Genomic DNA, 22,058 nt, shown 5'->3' on the forward strand with positions numbered 1-22,058 from the left:
GAGTTCAGTGGATTTGCATTGTACCAACTACTGCAATCATCTAATGTTGCTGAAAGGTAATCACTCTCTATAGTCAAACTGGCAAAATATGGAATGACTAACAAGATACATGTTGTTAGAGACATTTCTAATGCTGGGTTCACACCAAAAGAAGAATTGAGTATTCACATGAGTCATTTACACGCAAAGTCACTGCAAACGCGCAAATGGAGGCGAATTATCACCATATAGTGTGTATGATGCTGAATGCATGTCACATGTGACGCATAACTCGCCTTTATTTTTACATTTACAATGAATTTGTATTAGGGGTGATCTGTGATTCATCCGGACCACAACCCATGATTCAGAACACACGTGACCTGCAGATTAATAAATTTTTTTCCAAGGATAAATCCTAAATTTGTACCGATGGCAGAGAGATCGCCTCTCATCAAATCAAATCAAAATCAAATCAAATCAAATCAAATCAAATCAAATCAAATCACTTTTATTGTCACATCATCAGCAGCACGTGTGCTATGATGAGTGAAAAGCTTAGGTAATGGCTCCAGACAGTACAAAATACAACGACAGTGCAAAATAGAGACAGTACAAAATACACACAGTACAAATACAACGACAATGTAAGATGGACAGCGATATGTACAATGAATAGGTGTCCACATAGTTGTAGGCAGTATTGTTTCAAGTATGGATTGGTTAAAGTGCAGTGCATGCTACATATTGATGGTGTGCAGTGAGGGTATGGAAGAGTCTGTCTGTGTGGGGTGTGTTAAGTGTTCATCAGCCTGATAGTCTGAGGGAAAAAAACTTTCCTTCAGCCAGCTGGTGCGTGACCGGATGCTGCGGAACCGTCTGCCTGAGGGTAGCAGAGAGAAAAGTCTATGGCTTGGGTGGCTGGTGTGTCATTCAAATCAAACAAATAAAAGCATTTATGCTTTCCTGTAAAAAATAATGGTGACAGAATAAGTTGTGGAGGGTTATTCAGGATGTGGTGGGTTTCTTAGGTTATATCACAGTGTTTTATGGATATGCAATAGGCATATGGCAATATGAAGAGAGAATTATGAGTAGGGCGGGAGGTCATTCCAGACATCCCAAGTCTTCCTGGAGTTTCGGGAGTCTCCTGCAAATGCACAGCGACTCCCGGATGTCCACAAACGAGTGATAATCTCCTGGAAATCATGCGTCTCCCTCCTGTTCCTCAAATATGTCGCGCACCCTTCTCACCCCTCCCCAACGCATCCCTCCTCACTCTTCAAACACATTGCGTGCACCTTGTCAAACACCACCAAACCACCACCTACCCTGACAGCTGAGTGGGACTCTGCAAAATAAACCCTGACACGCTGACCAATGTGAGGAGAGTTTACTCACACGTCACTTGTTTTAGATCTTTTGGTCCGTTGCTGTGTGAAAATGAACCACACCAAGAGCAAAGAGCAACAATAAAACAATTGTAATCCCTGTTTCAGAACAAATTAATCGATTCACAGGTATGAAAGCACCCTAAAACAAAGCATGCAATGAAGTGTTGTTGTCGGCAGGGTAAATTGCCTTTCCAGCCCCGATCTCACCAGCATATAAGTACCCATTCACAATATATTTTAGCATGAAAATAGAGTGTGCAAATGGTATTCTGGAGACAGAACCCGTTCGACCAGTTGACCGGCTAGACTATTTGTTAGACAATGGACACTAACAAATTACATAAATTTGGAGACAGTCAGGGCTCAGGAAACCAAGAAATTTTAAGGTCTGTCACACCCTAAAAACCAAACAATATAACCTTTCAGTTATTTACTGATTATTGCTAATTTGGAACTAGACTATATAAATTTAAATTCCCACAACACCTAAATCAAACTACTACCGTCTAAACAAACATGGCTGCTAGGTGATATTCACTGAACCTACTGAGTCTCCGCATCTACAGAAAAATGCAGAGGTTTCTTTTTTTCTCCCATTCGGCGTGCCATATCGAATTCCACTAAAACTACACTGTTCCAGCAGTTCCTCGCATCCAATATCTCGTTTGTTATGGGGGGCATGAATGAAAGGTCCTTGAATGAAAGTGCCAAACTGCAGTTAAAGTCAACAATTTAGGAATGAAACACCCGGAATTACATGAAATGTGGATAGCACGGTGACACGATGACGTTAATCAAACTAGGTGCTATAACACAGTGGTCCCCAACCCCCGGGCCATGGACCTCAGAACCGAGCTGCAAAAGAATTAATTATCTTTAAGTTTGCAGATAAAGTAGCTGCATTTAAAGCCAAACTGGATTTGTGGGGACGGCGCGTGAACAGAGGCATTTTGGACATGTTTCAAACATTAGCTGGGATTTTGTGTGAGACTGAGCCTGCGCCCTCACTCACCAAGCTGGTGCACCAATCAGTCTTCGCTGTTAAAGGAGTTTGAGCGCTACTTCCCAACCTCAAAGGACCCACAAACGGCCAAGGAATGGATACGTGACCCATGTCAACAAACCAGCTGAATCCAGCATGTCCGTGCAAGAAGAAGACCAACTGCAGGAGATCGCAAATGACGGCTGCCTTAAACAGTGCTCGAGACAACAACACTGCCGGTGTTCTGGATTAAAGTCATGGCAGAACACCCAGAGATCACTAACACAGTGCTGAAAACCCTGTTGCCATTTCCAACATCCTATCTGTGTGAAGCGGGGTTTTCTGCAGTGACAGCCACCAAAACAAGGCAAAGGAGTAGACTGGACACAAGCAACACACTTCGGGTGTCAGTAGCCCCCCTTTCACACAGTGATACCAGTAAATATATGGAAAATTTCCAGAATGACTTTACCGGTAAATTCAAAGAGTGCTGTTCACACAGGCGAGGACGTTACGGCATTCACACATCCTTTCCAAAATACCGGTTATTCTGACATCATTAACCAGAAATGAGCTCTAAACGGCTGTGCTTGTATTTGTAAACATTTCACAACATCACAAACTCTGTGGATGGATCAGTATTGTGAACAACTTCGATGAAAACATATAAAGAAACACTTTCGCATGTCAAATTGTACATGATATGTGTGTGTGCTTGCATTCAAGGGCTGTTTCACGGGCACACACAAAGCTTGAAGGTAAACAAACAATGGCTTATTATAAGCATATTATTGATAATTATTTACACGGTTGGCATTAAGATGAACATATAAACGTTATTTGACTAATTTCTAGCAGCTAAATGTGTCTGGAAAAATATTCAAAGGCATTTATTCTCATAAACCGTGCGGACGTGAATGCGTCTGACTGTTCTGATCGGCTAAAGCAGACATCTCACTTCAACACGTTCTAGACGTGCACGCACTCTTTCCGGCAATCTTCCTTCGGCCATTACCCCCAGATGGGACCATCTCGTTGCAAAGAAACAAGCTCAAGGCTCCCATTGATTTAGCGTTACGGACTATTTTTGATGTAATGATATGTTATATTGTTGGAGCAATGTGTTAATAAAGTTATTACTCCCTAATGTCATAATAGCATTGTAATGTTGGAGCAATGTGCTAATAAAGTTCCATATGAGTACACAGTGGATTCACGTTTATTATTATTATAATTATTATTATTATTATTATTTCAACCCCCCGGTCCACAGTAAAATTGTCAAGTGTTGACCGGTCCGCAGTTAGAAAAAGGTTGGGGACCACTGATATTGCCCACCCCTAATTGATATTAACATGGCAGGATTTTATGCGATCCCTATATTGTGGCAAAATGCAATGTCAAGAGACTGACTTGAAAGGGAACGTCTCGGGTTACCTAATGTAACTTCAATTGCCTGAGAGGAGGAAATAAGACATTGCCTGAGTTGATGCTAATAGCTTAGTCGTTGTGAGCTGTGCTCTGCCTCAGTTCAAAGATTATGAGCCAGTGGCACTCAGCGCAGCCTTTATCATATATTTTATATATATTATGCAGCTTTAAATTGCATGAGTCTTTTATACCATTTCAGTGGATTATGACTGGCTGTGATGGTTTAATTCTTTAATAGCTGAGAAAGAACTAGTTCTGAATGTGAGCCCAATGAGACTGTTTCTCTTTATATGGTCATGAAACATTAAAAAAAAATTTTGAGATGTTGACAGTCATATACATGTCCCACGCTGCTAAAAACACTATTAGGACACACGTAATTAGCTAACAAGTGAAAAATTAATTATCTTTGCATTATTTTCAGCAAATTCGTTCTTCCGGTTTAAAAAGAAATTTTAAAATCTGCGTCACGGCAATAAGATCACTGAGTAAATTCCAGCATGGAGACTGGATGTCTGTACCGGCTGGAACAATGTAATGTCATTGAGTTTTCAGCATTAATTAATGAGAAAGACTTGGTTCGAACCAATCAGCGCGCTCTATTGTAGAACAAAAAAAAGCTAAGATTTTTATTTTTTTTATTTTTAACACTGACATTACTACTTTAAGAGGTGAACCGTTAATAACAGCGAGCCAAACCATGTATTATAAGCCCCAGTAAGCAATGCAGAAAAGAAGATGTTTATCCGCTTTTCAGCCATTTATTGCATAGATAAAAGAAAGGAGATATTATAAAGTTAAGATGTAATGTCTTGTTCCTAAAATTAAGGTTTTGCACTAAGTTTACAATAGGTGTAACATTATCTGCTTTTCAAACTCATCCTCTCACTGTTTTCAATGCCACAGAGGTGAGAGGAGTGTTGTGTGTTATGCTTGTGTCATGCTGATGCTTTGAGTCTCTCAGCATGATCCAGATCTTTAATAACTACACCCACGCTGATGTGTGTGCCAGACAGATGGTTCCTGTGGCCTTGTCTTTGAAGCAATGCTGTTGTGGATGGATATGAGCACACTAAATTAATTAACAGGTCACTCAAAATGGAAAATGGAAAACAAAACAAAGAAAAGAAGTTTGACATGTTAAGGATCCAACACAACAAGATGTGATACATAAATTAATAATAAAACATAATATGGTCAACGACAGACCAGATCTACACCCAATATTTCTCATTCTTGTGCAAAATTAAAATTAAATTCTCACCCTCAGGTTACCGGCAACAGTTCTACCTTTTTAGCAAATCACAAAAGAAATGTATTTTTGTTTTTAAAATATATAAAATACTTTTTCAATAACTTTCTGAACATCTTTTAATTTTTTTTTTTACAGCTTTAGACTTTAAACCAGGCCTATTCAATTGGCGGCCCTCCAGATAGTGTGACCAAGACATCAAAAATAAATTTAGTTTAGTCGAAAAACGATTGCTATAGTTATGCAGTGATGTGCATCTGTTTAATACTGCACAAGCTGAAGTTGAAGACTGCGCAGAGCGTGAATCACCCGACATTAAGTGAGTGGCAAGAGCAGCCGAAAACATTTGGATATGTTTGTAGAAAAGGCCTTTTGTACAATGCACTGATATCGTTAAAATGAATGCAACGATTCGTCAATTACACTATTAACCACACTTATATTCATTATGGTTAACTAATTGTAAAGGCTTCTTAACGCTGCGTTTTTGTTGCTCGGAACAAAAATGCTGCAACTAAACAAAGTTATTTCAATACGCACATAACTCTAGCAGCATGTATTAACTATAGCAGCAGGCCATTCACATTTTGCATCTTTTCCGCACGCAAGTTCGCGTGGGTTTCCTCCGGGTGCTCCGTTTTCCCCCACAGTTCAAAGACATGCGGTACAAGTGAATTGGGTAGGCTAAATTTTCCGTAGTGTATGAGTGTGAATGAGTGTGTGTGGATGTTTCCCAGAGATGGGTTGCGGCTAGAAGGGCATCCGCTGTGTGAAAATGTGCTGGATAAGTTGGCGGTTCATTCCGCTGTCGCGACCCCGGATTAATAAAGGGACTAAGCCGAAAAGAAAATAAATGAATGAATTAATGTATGAATGCAGATAATACCAAGTTTATTTCAATTCTTAGCTATTATATAGCTTAAATTAACGTTCGACTAATACTATTTTTCATTTTATTATCTTTTTTTATTGATTGATTGTTTTGTCATTTATTTTCATTGTAAAATTATCACTCATATTTAAATCAAAAACTTTTTTCATTTTTTCATTAGTCCCAAAATAGAAATGGATTATTGTATGTTTTAATAATATTGTGCTGTATTTGGTAACTGAGCAGCAGTAAATAACACTTTAAAAAATAAGCAGTTTTCATGAGATTTTCTAAACTAGTAGTGTTTTAAATTTTATAAATGCATAATAATCATAACTGTGAAACCATGATTATTCTTCAGACTATAATCGTACAACCAAAACCTATAATCATTACATCCCTAATTGTTATACAGTTCAAAACATAACATATGAATGTGTTTGAATGTAGAAGAAGCCTACTTAAGCAATGCACTGCTTTTGTTGTGCTTCAAAATACAACATTTGAATATGTTTGTAAAAAAAAAAGCCACATTGTACATACAGTGATGTTATGTAGTTTCAAAACACAACATATTAACATGTTAAGGTAGAAAGGAGCAAAAATACAACATATAGCTTACAACTTATATTGCTGTTGTGTCATCACTCATATTGCAAGTCAGATCTCTCTGGCCCCTCATTAGGGACACTTTTCAAGAACTGTCCCCCATGACAAACTAATCGAATAGCCCTGGTGTAAACGGCTTTAAAACTTTTTAGTTCTTTACTTTCCCTACAGCTTAAAAGAAACACTCCACTTTTTGGGTGGGAAATAAGCTCATTTTATAAGTCACCAAGAGGTAAACGGTTGTGTTTTACCATTTCTAAATGCATTTAGGTGTCACTTTTATCTAAGCTTAGCATAAATAATTGAATCGAATTGGACCATTAGCACCTTGCTCAAAAATTTTATTTTTTGATAATTTTCCAATTTAAAGCTTGAAACTAAAGAGAGAGAGAGAGAGAGAGAGAGAGAGAGAGAGAGAGAGAGAGAGAGAGAGAGAGAGAGAGAGAGAGAGAGAGCTAAATGTTTACCTTATCTGCACTGTCCTGGTTTCTCCTCTGTCTGCTGATGCGTCTCGGTACCGTCACCTCATATGAAGAGAGCTGAGACGTCTGCTGGGTTACTGAACCTACAAACAGAGACACTTCAGTCACAATATAGTCTACCCATAACAACCAACATGATGAACTACACAAGCAAAGCAAGAAAACCTGCACTGAATCTACCAGCAGTTATGGTCTATTTCTCCATCTATTGCTCCTCTCACTTCAACATGCTTATCTGTAAATAAGCACTTCTACTGTAATCATGGGTAATTAGAGTGAGTGCAGTTGACTGGTTCAAGTGCCAAATGCTCCAGTAATAAAATACTGCAGCGTTGGATATCATGGAGTGAGAAAGACCTCAGGAAGCTGAAGTTTTCCAGCCGCTCCTGACTCATCACTTAGAAAGCTGGATGAGACTTCCTGTGCTGGTTTCCCAAAAAGGATAAAGAGGACATGGGAGAAAGAACATTTCATAATTAGGGTATCCTGCCCTTGACTAAAAAGCTGATTTTCCATGGCCTATAAAGAGCATACAAAAAGGAAAAAATACCTTCAAATTGTATGTTTTTCTGTTGCATATGTTTCAGATATGGTGAAACAAAGTTTGATTGAATTGCTTTATTCACTGCACAGGCCTGATCTTTTCAGTTGGCCTATAACGTTAAACTTTAACCTAATAACATTTATTAAATCTTTAAATAATTATAAATTTACATAAATCTAAGAGTATAATTAGGCTTATGGTTAATATGATAGAGACTTTCAATGTCTGGAATAAATATGTTAAAATTCCATGAAATTCCAGGAATTTCTCTGAGCTGTGGGAACTAGAGATGCGCGGATGGGCTATTATTTCATCCGCAACCGCATAACAAAATTCATCATCCGTCCGCCATCCATCCGCAGTAACATTTTTGACCAATTTTTAAAACCGCACCCGCCCGCCATCTGCTGATTGGGCTCTTTATTTGAATGGCTTATTCCTTTTTATTATTAAATGAATGTTTCTTTATTGCTCATTATAGAATAGAGAACGACTTTAATGTAGACATGCAGTTAATCCAAACGTGCAAGTCATTAATTGACGACGCTTTGAAGTGACGCTAAAGATACGAGGACGTGTCTTTTCACTTGATTCGATTCCTCGGTCCTTCTTTTCCTTGCGTCCTTCCCTCGTACCGTTATCCCGGTGGGGTGGAAACAAGAGGAAAGAAAGCAAGGAAAGGAAACGAGGATGTACAAATAAGAAATGAGAAGCACCCGAGCTCTCAGAATATCAGCAGTGAACTCCGTCTCCAATCGGCGCACAGGGACAAAAGTAAATAAATAGCCTAAATTAAACGCACTGTACTATACAACTTTTTTTTATTGTAGCCTAATAGAAAACGCATTGACACATCATTTGCTATTTAGCCTACTACTAAATGCCTATTTCACTTAATTTTTTAATAAATAGATAGAATAATAAGTCATTTACATTATAGCCTAATAATGTTTACATTTGTAGTTGTCCATAGCAACCCCAAAAACGTACCTGATTGCCTTGCACATCTAATTAATGGGCACAGTTTTTCGACTATTTTTTTATTTATTATTTTTTATTTTTTGCTGTGGATGTTATTGAGCTTGTAGAAATCGGAAAGAACACCATTCTGCGACAAGATGAACCTTTATTGATATTTCTATCAGACAATACCTATTTTATATGCCAAAAGAAACAACAGGCAGTAAAAAAATATTAACATAAATATCTTAATGTAGGCATAGGCTATAGTCGCATGCTTTGGCAAACAGTTGAAAATTTTTTTAATAAAAACGTCATATCGTGCCTTAGCCTTATAGGTTCAGTCACCCCCACAATTAGAAATTAAATTAGAAAAATAGATTTGCCATCCCTCTTTGAGCGAACATAAAGTCTGACCAGGCTAAGTGCATGTATGACAGTGTCAGGATTCAGACGGGAGCGCCTGCATAGCCACTAATGCGCCCTGCTGCACTGAAGGAGCGCTCGCTCGCAGCACTTGTTCCTGAAATGCATATAATTCTCTTGGAAAGGTGCTGCAGTCGTGGGAATGTCTGGCCTTATTTCTCCCTAAAGGAAAGTAGATTTTCCTCTGCTGATCCGTCTATACGGAAGTTTGTAGAGGAATACTTCTGTACTTCATCCAGAATTAGTGTATCCGATTCCTCCTCCCATTCTGTGAAGTCAGTCCTAGGCTTTTTCGTTGGTGCGCCAGCTATGTGTACAAAAACAGTACAACCGCCCGCCACCCGCCCGAATTTAATTAAAATATTATTTTTTCGTAACGTCATCCGCCCGATCCGCGGTTTATCCGCGGAGTCCGCGGCTATAACCGCCAACCGCGCATCTCTAGTGGGAACCCTGCTGCTGAGTCATCATTGGTTAGAAAGCTGGATGAGACTTCCTGTGCTGATTTCCCCAAAAGGATAAAGGGGACATGGGGGAGAACATTTTATGGCGTTTTTTTCCTTGGTTGCTTTACTGAAAATGTAGACAAAATTCTTAGAGAGCCACTTATCTGCATCACCTTCAAGGATTCCCATCATTCTCAGCTCCAAATGAGGCCAGCTGACAGACGGTCACATCAGGCCAGAGCTGCACTGTGATCATAGGCTCTTTACCACTGTATTTGTGGTAAAGTCTAGATATATCTGCGGCTGGAAATTAATGAGAATAATTTTTTATAGTATTACAATAATACAATTACTGTGCAGCAATAATTACTGCCACTTTGAGGACTCATGAGTGTTCCAGTCTAAAAAGGAGGTGTGTTAAGGCGCATTGTTGACGTGTTGCTATTTTCATTCACTCATTCCTTTTCTTTTCAGCTTAGTCCCTTTATTATTCTGAGGTCGCCACAGCTTAATGAATCGCCAACTTTTCCAGCATATTTTTTTACGTAGCGGATGCCCTTATAGCTGCAACCCATCTCTGGAAAACATCCAATTACACTCCAAAATACACTCCCATTCACACTAATACACTACAGACAATTTAGCTTACCCAATTCACCTGTACCGCATGTCTTTGGACTGTGGGGGAACCTGTAGCACCCGGAGGAAACCCACGCGAACGTGGGAGAACAGGCAAACTCCTCACAGAAATGCCAACTGACCAAGTCGAGGCTCGAACAAGCGACCTTCTTTCTGTGAGGCGACAGCATTACTAAAAATAAAGAGGTCGAATGGAGGAGGCTAATTCTTTATCCTTATGCTGCAGATGGTCTGTTTAACTGTTTTCTCACCAGTGAAGCGTTCAGTTTTCCTACTTACAAAGTCCGCCATGTTAATAGCAAATGCAATATGGCATGACAGAACTGACTCTTAAACGTAATGGAAGATGAGACTCTGATTGGTTTAATGCACGTTATGCTCAAAACACACCCATAACTCATTAAAAGAATAAGCACAACCCTGTAAGACCATGTGCCAGGGCGCAAAACGTATTTTTTCGTCCTTAAAATAGCAAAAGTGGATTCGGACTGCCCTTAACGCTTTGTATCATGCACTTTAGACTTTTTCTTTTTCTTTCTTTAGACTGGTACTTAAGGCTCATACACACCGGGACGTTTTTTGTTTGCGTTTATCAAGACATTTTTCCGGATTCAAACCAAAGTGATTTTCACTGGTGTCGAGCAGAAGAGTATGCAAAATCACTCCTTGACGTTAGATGGTGCTACAAAAATTTAAGCTTCTGACAGCCGCTTGTAACACAGAAGAAGGCAAAGTTGACACGCTTGTTGTTATGGATGGTTAAAGTAGCAGCTCCAGCTCTAGCGATAAAGAAATGATTATGGTTCACCAGTGCAATAAGCAGCTCCACGTTCATGTTGCCTCTGGGCATCTTTTTCAATGTGCGGCCGTATTGACAGTTTTGCGCTTGAGCGCCTCCAAGTTCTGTTTACTGTAACTTCAGCAGCTCCATGCACGTGAACAAAAGTGCCAATCTGATTGGTGAAGAAGGCTTTGACGCAGTGCGTCAAAACAAAAAAACGAGCATGAGGCATTTTTTTTAAAAATGACGCTTTAGCGCCTGCCATGTTGTGCGTTGGTGGGCACGATCACATTGGCGCCCTTTATTTAGTCACGAGGCATTAAACATTGACGGAAAACGCGAGCAAAAAAACATCTCGGAGTGCACGGGCCTTTCTACAATGTGGAAGTGTGCTCATTTTTGCAATGGTTTAAGAACTTCAACTTTCATTTGTCTATGGGAGAAATGACAAGGAACAATAAACAACAGAAAACTATCAAACTACTTGCCCTACAAAAAAAGTGTTCATGACTATAAATAAAAAGAAGAATCGACTAAGAAAATTTGCAATTTTTGATGTTTGCAAAATCAAGTGATATTTTTAATGTCTAAAAATCTTGAGCCAAAAAGATTCCAATGGTTGCGCCCACTCGTACGTAAAGATTCCCTGACTTTCAATGTCTGGAATAAATATGTTAAAATTCCATAATATTCCAGAAATTCCATGACCTGTGGGAACCCTGCTAAGTCCTCATTGCTTAGAAAGCTGGATGAGACATCCTGTGCTGATTCCCCAAAAGGATAAAGGGGACATGAGGGAGAACATTTCAAAATGTTTATTTTCTTGGTTCCTTTAATGAAAATGTAGACAAAGTTCTCAGAGAGCCACTTATCTGCATCTGCTTCAAAGATTCCCATCATTCCCAGCTCAAAAGGCTCAATATGTGAGCACTCCGGGCCAGCTGACAGGCTGCACATCAGGCCACAGCTACACTGTGATCACAGGCACTGTGGCATGTCGGATGTTAATAAAAATTATCTATATTATTAGAACAAGAATGTAATGGGTAATTTAATACTTAATATGAATAATAATCTGCATAATTGCTATTTTTACATTACTGTTAGGGTTGGGGTAGGAGTAGATGTTAATAAAAATACAATTTAATGGGTCATTTAATAATACTGTGCACAATTACTGTTTTCTGTTCCTGTGAGGTTTGGGGTAAGAGTAGACGCTAATAAAATACAATTTAATGGGTCATTTAATAAATAATATGAATAATACTCTGTATAATTACTGTTTTTACGCTACCGTGAGGTTTGGGGTAGGAGTATACGTCGATAAAAAACAATTCAATGGGTAATTTAGTAAATATTATGAATAATACTTGGTATAATTACAGTTTTTATTTTACTTTGAGAGTTGGATCTTGGGTTAGGGTTGAGGTAGACGCTAATAATTACATTTAAATAAGTAATTTAATAAATAATATCTGTATAATTACTGTTTTTATTTTACTGTGAGAGTTAGGGTGGGGGAAGACATTAATAAATACCATTTATGGGTAATTTAATAAATAATATAAATACTACTCCTTATAATTACTGTTTTTACATTACTGTGAGGTTTAGGGTTAGAGTAGCGGTAGATGTTAATAAAATAAAATTTAATGGGTCATTTAATAAATAATATGAATAATAAATCTGTATAATCACAGTTTTAACATTACTGTGAGGGTTGGGGTAGGGGTAGGCATTAATAAAATACAATTTAATTGTTAATTTAATAAATAATATGCTTAATTTTCTATATAATTACTGTTTTTACATTATTGTAAGAGTTGGATATTGGTTTGTGGTTAAGGCAGACGTTAATAAATACAATTAATAGGTAATTTAATAAATAATATGAATAAAACTCTGCATAATTACTGTTTTTGTTTTACTATGAGAGTTGGGGTAGGAGTAGACATTAATACATACAATTAATAGGTAATTTAATAAATAATATGAATAATACTCTGCATAATTACTGTTTTTATATTACTGTGATGGTTGGGTTTAGGGTTAGAGTAGGGGTAGATGTTAATATAATCAAATTTAATGGGTACTATAATAAACAATATAAATAATCAATCTGTAAAATTATTGTTTTTACATTACTGTGAGGGTTGGGTTAGGGTGGGAGTTAATAAAATTAAATTTAACGGGTCATTTAATAGATAATATGAATAATACTGTGTATAATTACTGTTTTTTAATTACTGTGAGCGTTGGGTTTAGAGTTGGGGTAGGGGTAAATGTTACATAAAAATCATAAAAACTATACAATACAATAAATTTAATAAATACTATAAATAATTCTCGTTAACTTTCAGTCACAGCTGTCTCCATTCTAGCAACAACCAATATTTGCCAACTGATCATGTATACGTGCTCATATGTCATGGAAACTTTCAATATTGTCTTGAAACTGTGTGTGTGTAGGGAAGTTCGAGTCAGGACTTGTTAAAATAGATCATGCAAATGTAAGCATTCTGGGGTATTTGATAGCACAGTCACATGAATATTGTGTTGAAATTGTGCATGTGTACAGGAAAGTGTACAAGAGAGAGAGAGAGGGAGAAACAGAGAGAGAAGCTCACTTAACAAAGAAAGTGTCCTGACCCTAATCCTAATTAAAACTGTGAAAAAGTGAAGAGATCTCAACCTACAGGACTGCATAAAATTTGTGTCAAATACACCTACAAATTTTTCATGCTGTTCTTCTTAATATAAGACTCCAAAGACTCAAGGGCAAGGAGAAAATTCGGAATTAGCCTAAATACGCTATTATTGAACAGCATAAGCTTCTTAAACCTACACACAGCCAGACCGGGCAGGTATATGCAGACCAAACATAACATTCCTTTCTATCAAAATAAGATATCTCCATGAGAAAGACTAGCGTACATCATCACTGCTAAATCGTGACAGCTAAAAAATGTATTTCTCCAGCAATAGACAATGACTTTTCTCTAACGGGAACTAGAGAAATAACACCAATTTTGCAATATTATGCCACACTGATTTCACATAATAATTTCACTTGCAAGTAAACAATGTAATAAAAGAATTAATTCAATGTAACCATTATCAAGCAAGCCTAACTAACTCCTTCTGTGTAACTTCTTCATTGGTATTTTTTTAATATCAAGTAATTCAGCAGTGACTAGTTAGTTTAATAGGATTACAAATATACACATTAATTTGATACTAATATTGCAATTTCTTATTAACAGTTACATGTATATCTGGAATTAGGAATAAATTAATAAACATGTTCATTACATGATGTGTTAATATGATAGCATGTAATAAATGTACACATTTTGGTATCAACTTCAGTGAATCATGCTAGAAACAAACTCACTTGAAAACAATTGATATTAAGGCTGCACGATATTAGAAAATTCGGGCATTGCAATATTTAATTTTTCTGCGATATATAATGCGATATATTCTATCTACACAATTTCACTATATGATTGAATAGTAGAGCTGCTCGATTATGGAAAAAAATCATAATCATAAAATAATTATTTTGGTCATAATTGTAATCACGATTATTCAAAACAATTACAGTTGAAGTCAAAATGATTTGTTTTAATTAACTATTATTATTATTATTATTATTAATTTATAAAAATTTCCCAAATGATGTTTAACAGAGGAATTTTCCACAGTATTTCCTATAATATTTTTTCTTCCGGAGAAAAGCTTATTTGTTTTATTTTGGCTAAAATAAAAGCTGTTTTCAATATTTTGAAACCCATTTTAAGGTCAATATTATTAGCCCCCTTAAGTAATACATATTTTTGATTGTCTACAGTAGAAACTACTGTTATACAATGACTTGCCTATAATTAAGCATTTAACTTGCACTTTAATCTGAATGCTAGTATCTTGAAAAATATCTAGTAAAATATAATGTACTGCCATCATACCTAAGATAAAAGAAATCAGTTGTTATAAATGAGTTATTAAAACTATTATGTTTAGAAATAGGTTGAAAAAATCTTTCTATTAAACGGAAATTGGGGGGGGGGGTGCTAATAATTTAGGAGGACTAATAATTCTGACTTCAACTATATATATTAAAGGGCCATGAAACCCCCTCGTTTCAGCAGGGTGTTTTCACACCTCTACTTTGGAAAAGCCAGAAAAGTGGGCGTGTCCAGCTCTGTTTAGGGGGGAGTGTCGGAGGAATAAAAGAGGCACGGTGTGGGAGTGTCTATTTGGGCACGCGACTGTGTTTACATGGGCATCTGTAGTCAAATTATTTGCCAAATTATTAAATGGTGGACTTTAACTGTCTTTCATTCAGAGAATTCATTCATGTCCCTCGCGACAAACTAAATATTTGATTCGAGGAACTGCTGTCAGCGTGTATTTTTCATGCAATGTTTGATACCGCACGGCGAATGAGAGAAAAAAAAAACTCAGCATTTCCCGAAAACTTAGAAGCACACAGCAGGTAGCGTCAGAAAGCCGCGGGAAATAAATAAAGAGAAATAAATACAATAGAATAAAAGTATGAAACAAACTGTGCTTTAAGCATCTTCACTATAAAAAAAAAATTTATAATAATTATAGCTACAAAAGTCCTTCAGTCAATAGCAGTGAGGGATTTTCTCCTTTTGTTTTTTGAATGATTAAAACAGTCGGTAGCAAGAATATTGCGCGCTGTCACTTTAAGAGTAGTACAGTTCTGATTATGGTTTCTCTTTCACATGTCTTTTGATTATCAATTCATTCAACTCAAAATAATTTATTACATAAATGAGGGTTAATATAAATAATCACAAAACACTGCCTTTTGACATCTATTTGACCATGAAAACGCTCACATTAAGATGACTTTAGATGTGTGTGCTCTGCTTGTCTTTGAGGTTGAGCGCACACATACACAGCATATGGTCTCAATCGCACTTTCAAAAACATGAATGATTCGAACGTATGTCAATGAATGATGCGCATCCCGTGCTGCAAACGTTACATTACAGTACATGCTTTCAGTAATGTTCACATGAAACATTGTTGCAGAGCAACAAATGAGTGGAACTGGAAAGGCAACAAATATTGCATTGTAAGATGCAATAATTTTTTCATCTCATAAATAATAATAAAAGTCTTTGTGCTGCAGGTATTAGGAAGTTTGCTGAAGATGCAGCTATAGGGTATATGCCGAGCTAGTGCTGTTCTCATGCTGATACACTTCCGGTGACCTGTTATTGTGAACTTTTTCTCATTTTATACGGTTCCTTATACAGCATCGATGTTGTAATGTCATTAAAATACATTCAGTTAAATAAACTTTAGCATTTATTTAGTTGCTCAAGCGCAAAACGAGACAAAAAGCTGTTTTGACGCACGTGCCCGTCAGAATCGGCAGGCTAACGCAGAAGCTCCATTGAATATACTGTGGTAATATAAATGCTCATATTATAAAGATATGGCTGGAGGAAATGTTATTTAACGCAGTGCTTCTTGTACAATCTGAGACCCACTTTAAATCGGATATCACTCAGCCAGTGGAGATCGCTGATTTTTAAAGAAAACAGACCTTAAACACACCGGATTTTGCATTGGTATTCAATTCGCCGGAAGCGCTTAACCCAGGTTACTGGCAAATTAAAAGTCCTATTAGCATGCTTCGACATATACCCCATTGTGCAGTGAGGGGTTTGCATCTTTAATAATCAACGACGGTTTGCGTTAATTGAACAGTAAGACTATTAATAAAGGCATATAAAGCAGTACCTTAAAAGTGACGTCTCATCTTCAGTTTCGGGCTCAGGCACACTTTGCACTCACACAACAATTGTACTGCACCAAAGCCTAACTGAATCGCGCTCTAGCACTCCTCTTCCAACAGAGCCAGGGCCGGCCAACTGAACTGCGTCTGGGCCCGATTCAGAGCACACACACGTCTCAAACAATCTTGGGAAATGTGCCTGGGCAAGGTTTGAATAGCATAGTGTGAGTTTGCCCCGAAACAGAGCTGGAATCACCCACCTTCCTGACTTTTTTCAAACTAGAGGTGTAAAAACACCCTGCTGAGACGGGGGGCTTTCACGGCCCTCTATGGTTTAATTCTCGCTGTTAGTAAACCCTTATACATGACTTCTGCTTCAATAAACTCCTAATTTGTTCCATACTAATACATATTAAGGTAGTTTAGGTATTGGGTTAGGGATGTAGAATAGGATAATGCAGAATATGTAGATTATAAGTACTAATAAGCAGCCAATATCTCTTAAAACCATGCTTTCTAACTAGTTAACAGTGAGATCTGGTCCCTAAAGTGTTATCAAATGTATTAATTCTAATTGACTGAGAGGATTCTGTAGAGGAGTGAATCATGCATGAAATGTAATAAACAAACTACAAGCACAGATGAACACAATGAATCAAGCAAAAATAAAAGTGAGATAAACAGTGCATGCTTTATGGTTTTGTATATTTAAATGTGAAAAATATACTGCAAAGTCAACTCAAGAACATTGCATATCTTGCGATGTGACTATTGCAGATGCACACATTGTGATATCAATGATGAAAGATATATTGTGCAGCCATAATTGATAAACTGTTCCAACTACTGCCAGCTGTACCAATAACTATTCATATTAATGCACCAGGGCTGATTTGCTAATAAGTAACCCAATGGTTACTGCCACTTATTCCAGCCAATTCAATACGTATTAGGCACATATTGAGAAGACCGTCTCCAAATGTTTCTAGTGGCTTTTTTATGGCACAAGCTTCCAATAGTAAAACTACCATCTCAGATAAGTAAAGTCAGACAGTTTGTTTCATATTTTTATTCCTCTTTCCTTTGCAGGGTGGAAAATGACTGTATATATGCAGTTGAAGTCAAAATTATTAGCCCTCCTGAAAATTAGCAACCTTTTTCCTGCCCAATTTCTGTTCAATGGAAAGAAGTTTTATTTAACTTATTTCTGAACATAATAGTTTTGATATCTCATTTCTAACTGATTTCTTTTATCTTTGCCATGATGACAGTACATAATATTTTACTAGATATTTTTCAAAATACAAGCATTCAGATTAAAGTGCAATTCAAAGGCTTAATTAGAGCAATTAGGCAAGTCATTGTATAACAGTAGTTTCTTCAGCAGACAATCAAAAAAATATATTGCTTAAGGGGGCTAATAATATTGACCTTAAAATGAGTTTCAAAATATTTAAACCTGCTTTTATTCTAGTTAAAATAAACAAATTAGCCAAGAAGAAAAAATATTATAGGAAATACTGTTAAAATTCCTTACTCTGTTAAACATAATTTGGGAAATATTTATTTAAAAAAAAATTCTCAGGAGTGCTAATAATTTTGACTTCAACTGATAACCGTTTTGAATAATCGTGATTACAATTATGACCAAAATAATCGTGATTATGATTTTTCCCAAAATCGAGCAGCCCTACAATTAGGCATGAGCCGGTATAAGAGACTGATGGTATGATAAACTTGGATACAAATATCACTGTATTGTCATTACTGCTCTAAAATATGTTCTTTTTAAATGTCTGGGTAAAAAAACTAAAGCTTTTTCCCCTTTGAACACAAAATATTTTATTTTGAGAAACATTTAAAATATTTTGAAGCAGTAAACATGTCAGGCTTAATAATTCATATGAACCTTTGACTTCTGCTGTCTTTGTTTGTTTCAAAAACACAGATCCATTCATTCATTCATTTTCTTGTCGGCTTAGTCCCTTTATCCGCTTGTTAAGTGGTGACGTGTTTGTGACGTATGTATACTGTTTCCGGGTCCAAGCCGCCATTCATTTGAGTGAAGAAATCATTCGTTTATAAGTTAATTTTATATAAAGTCATAGTGTACACAACAATCTCTGGGCTTGTTGCATAACAAATACAAAAAATGTAACAATTTATAAAAAATTAATCACTTTCAGCCATTGGATATTAGGCATAGACATATATACTGCGATCATGATTTTCGAAAGCCTTAAATTGCTTTGTAAACATTCATTATTACCATTTTATGAATCTCCCCATTCAGTTGAATAGAGCGCTTGGACCCGGAAGCCGCATCGCGTGACGTCACACTTAACAAGCGGATTAATCCGGGGTCACCACAGAGGAATGAACCGCCAACTTATCCAGCAAGTTTTTACGCAGAGGATGCCCTTCCAGCCGCAACCTATCTCTGGGAAACATCCACACACACATTCACACACACACTCATACACTACGGACAATTTAGCCTACCCAACAAAAACACAGATTTCTTTACTATTTAAAACAGCATCTTTGGATATCTTTTCTGCTGGAGATGCTGTTGTACTAAAAAAAAAAAAAAAGTAAATATAAAATCTACACATACCTTACGAACGGCATTACAGAAAATATACGCGGTTTTAAAACCTTGACTTTTACAAAGCGCGTTAAAACCATGAAAATGATTATCATCCCATGCCTACTTACAATTAAGTTGATTGAACATAAAACAGTTAAATTATCCTTTAAAAAAAAACTCAAGAATTGTGTTGTTTCAGTTCATTTTAAATTAGTAGCTTAAACAAGCAGCACAAATATATAATTGAGTGTAGAGGAACCAAGAATAATAAAAACCAAACAGATGACCACAGATTCAAAAATGACTTTCCAGCCAAAATGTTTTGTTTTTACCAGAAAACGAGAGAAGCAAGTGTAACATGTAACAAATTCATATTATATACAAGTAAATAACTACATTAAAATATAGACTAGTAAGCGGAAGTTCTAGAATCCAGAACTTTCTATTGAGGTAAAGTTGGTTTTATATTCCCACATTTGGGATTTCTCCTTAATGATTAGCACTATTTATTTGACTGTAAACAATAGTGTACTTTGATATGGAAGGTAAATCCTGCCTATTTTAAATAAATCAAATAAACATTGGAAATTAAAATGAAAATCAGATTAACAGTTTCATTTTAAAACACTTCGCAAAATACCTGCCAAAATTGAAAACGAAATGAAATTATTTAATTTTCATTTTCACTATTGTTCACAGCCAAATAAATAGTGCTAATGTTGCTTTGAAGTCATACTTACATGTGAATTCAGACTGAATATTCAAAGTACCATGGTAAACAATAGAGGTAGAATGTCACAAGTTGTCACTAATCGAATGTGCGAATGTAAAACCAACTTTACCTCTGGTGGACTTGTACAGTAGTCAGTAAATAATCAGTACAGGATTACTTTAAATCACTTTCAGAGTATACTACTAACATTAACCTATGTACTATTTAGTTATAAGGAATACGTTAAATGTTAAAACTGCCTGCCATCGTGTGCCTTTTATGCCAGTACACTTCTAGTGAACGATAACAGCTTAAAATCAATCAGTCATCACTCCTATGTGTGTTGTGTACATTGGAGAACTGGCAATGGTGTCGGTCTGGAGCTGTTCTCTCACCTCCACAGCAGTCGACGAGTGTGTGAAGCATTATCCACATAAAGGCGTTTTTAACGAGACGAGAACAAACTGCATGAGCCATGTTTGTGAAAGTATCCGTGCCGATTTGCCTCCCAGAATAACGTCAAACGTTGTCCTCTCTTCCAGGCGTTGTCCTCCAAGTATTAGCAACGAGGAATCTCCACATAACCTTCCCGTGGAAACAAATACACACCGCACAGCTTCATGAGTATCATTTTGTTACACCTTATCCTTAAGTTCAAATATTAGCCTCGCTCATTCTGGTGTATCTGTGTGTGTGTGTGTATCAGAGGAAACGTCAAGTTTACAGTTCTCTGTTCGAAATCTTTGGATTAACGTTAGGTGATTCGCTCCCGTCTGTAGAGGGCGAAACCGAGCATGCGTCACCAAACATTTGAGGCTTTTAAAAACATAGGCTCGTTAAAAACAATTACTTTAGCGTGAATTGGTGAAAGAAGGTATTATGTATGCGCAGGTCGCCAGCAGGGTAGCTAATCAATTATCAAAATAAAAAGGTGACTTTAAATTAGTCTTGTCTGTTAGACTTGTTCTAATATCCACACTTGGCCACTTGGAAGACTTGGATAGACAGGAAGTACGCAAGACCCATTCACTCTTTTTGTTTTTTATTTAATTTTTTTATTAAAGCGTATTGACAAGCATGCAGGATTATATGATAACATATGTAATAGTCATACAAAATTTAGTGATGAAGAACATAGATTAAACAAACAAAAACAAAAAAAAACATTATATACAGTTGAAGTCAGAATTAGACGCCCTCGTTTATTTTTTCTGTTTAACGGAGAGATGATATTCTCAACACATTTCTAAACATAATAGTTTTAATGACTCATTTCTAATAACTGATTTTTTTTATCTTTGCCATGATGAAATAATATTTTACCAGATTTTTTTTACGTGACTTCTGTACAGCTTAAAGTAACATTTTAAGGCTTAACTAGGTTAATTAGGTTAACTAGGCAGGTTAGGGTAATTAGGCATTTATTTTATAGCGATGGTTTGTTCTGTAAACAAAAAATATTTAGCTTAAAGAGGCTATTAATTTGACCTTAAAATGGTGTTAAAAAATTAAAAGCTGCTTTTCTTCTAGCCAAAATAAAATAAATAAGACTTTCTATAGAATAAATTTTTTTTATCAGAAATACTCTGCTCTGTTAAACATCATTTGGGGAATATAATATAAAGAATTATCATATTTAAATTATTAGATCTAAATGATGTTCAGATATTTTTTTTCATTATTAGATGTCGTTATTAGATTTAGTTTTTATAGCCTTCTTGTTTCTCGTAATTGAAAGAGTTATAGACATTACTTTTGCCTTGTGGATGTGAAACTTCCCAAGAAAAATGATCAACTTCAAAACATATGGAGTGTACCATAGCCAGACCCATTTCCTCAGTATGTTAATATCCCCAAAAATATCTAAGTTCCATGTGACATTTTCAAAGGTAAAGCTTGTGTTTGCGATAGAGGTGCGTGTGATGTGGGGCCTGGTGTCACCAGTTCTTTCCCTGGCCAGTCCAACAACAGATTAAAAATAACAATTATAAATAAATAAGTAAGTAAGTAAATAAATAAATAAATAAAAAACTTCTTGCATAGACTTACATGTACTACATTGACAGGGTAAGTGTGATGTGGGCATGGCAGCCTGGGCATTGCACTGGACTGATCCATGCTACACGACACACTTTTTTAATGCATCACAAAGCAACTGACAAACACTCCACTTCAAAGCTG

General features: G+C 36.4%; 1 protein-coding gene and 1 long non-coding RNA gene across 2 annotated transcripts in view; one reads left to right on the forward strand and one right to left on the reverse strand.

Moving 5' to 3' along the window:
- adam9a (ADAM metallopeptidase domain 9a) overlaps positions 1–20,606 on the reverse strand; it is an 88,536-nt gene extending 67,930 nt beyond the window's left edge. The window contains 2 exon segments of the mRNA NM_001004678.1: positions 6,986–7,083; positions 20,273–20,606. Of these exon segments, the coding sequence (NP_001004678.1) occupies positions 6,986–7,083; positions 20,273–20,354 (180 nt within the window). The 5' untranslated portion in view covers positions 20,355–20,606.
- Positions 4,433–11,392, forward strand: LOC141375925 (uncharacterized). Its single transcript, XR_012384746.1, has 3 exons — positions 4,433–5,656; positions 10,282–10,649; positions 10,894–11,392. It is a non-coding gene; the product is annotated as an uncharacterized lncRNA (long non-coding RNA).
- Positions 20,607–22,058: the final 1,452 nt, after the last annotated feature.

Source organism: Danio rerio, chromosome 8, assembly GCF_049306965.1.
Source record: "Danio rerio strain Tuebingen ecotype United States chromosome 8, GRCz12tu, whole genome shotgun sequence".
Classification (NCBI taxonomy): domain Eukaryota; kingdom Metazoa; phylum Chordata; class Actinopteri; order Cypriniformes; family Danionidae; genus Danio; species Danio rerio.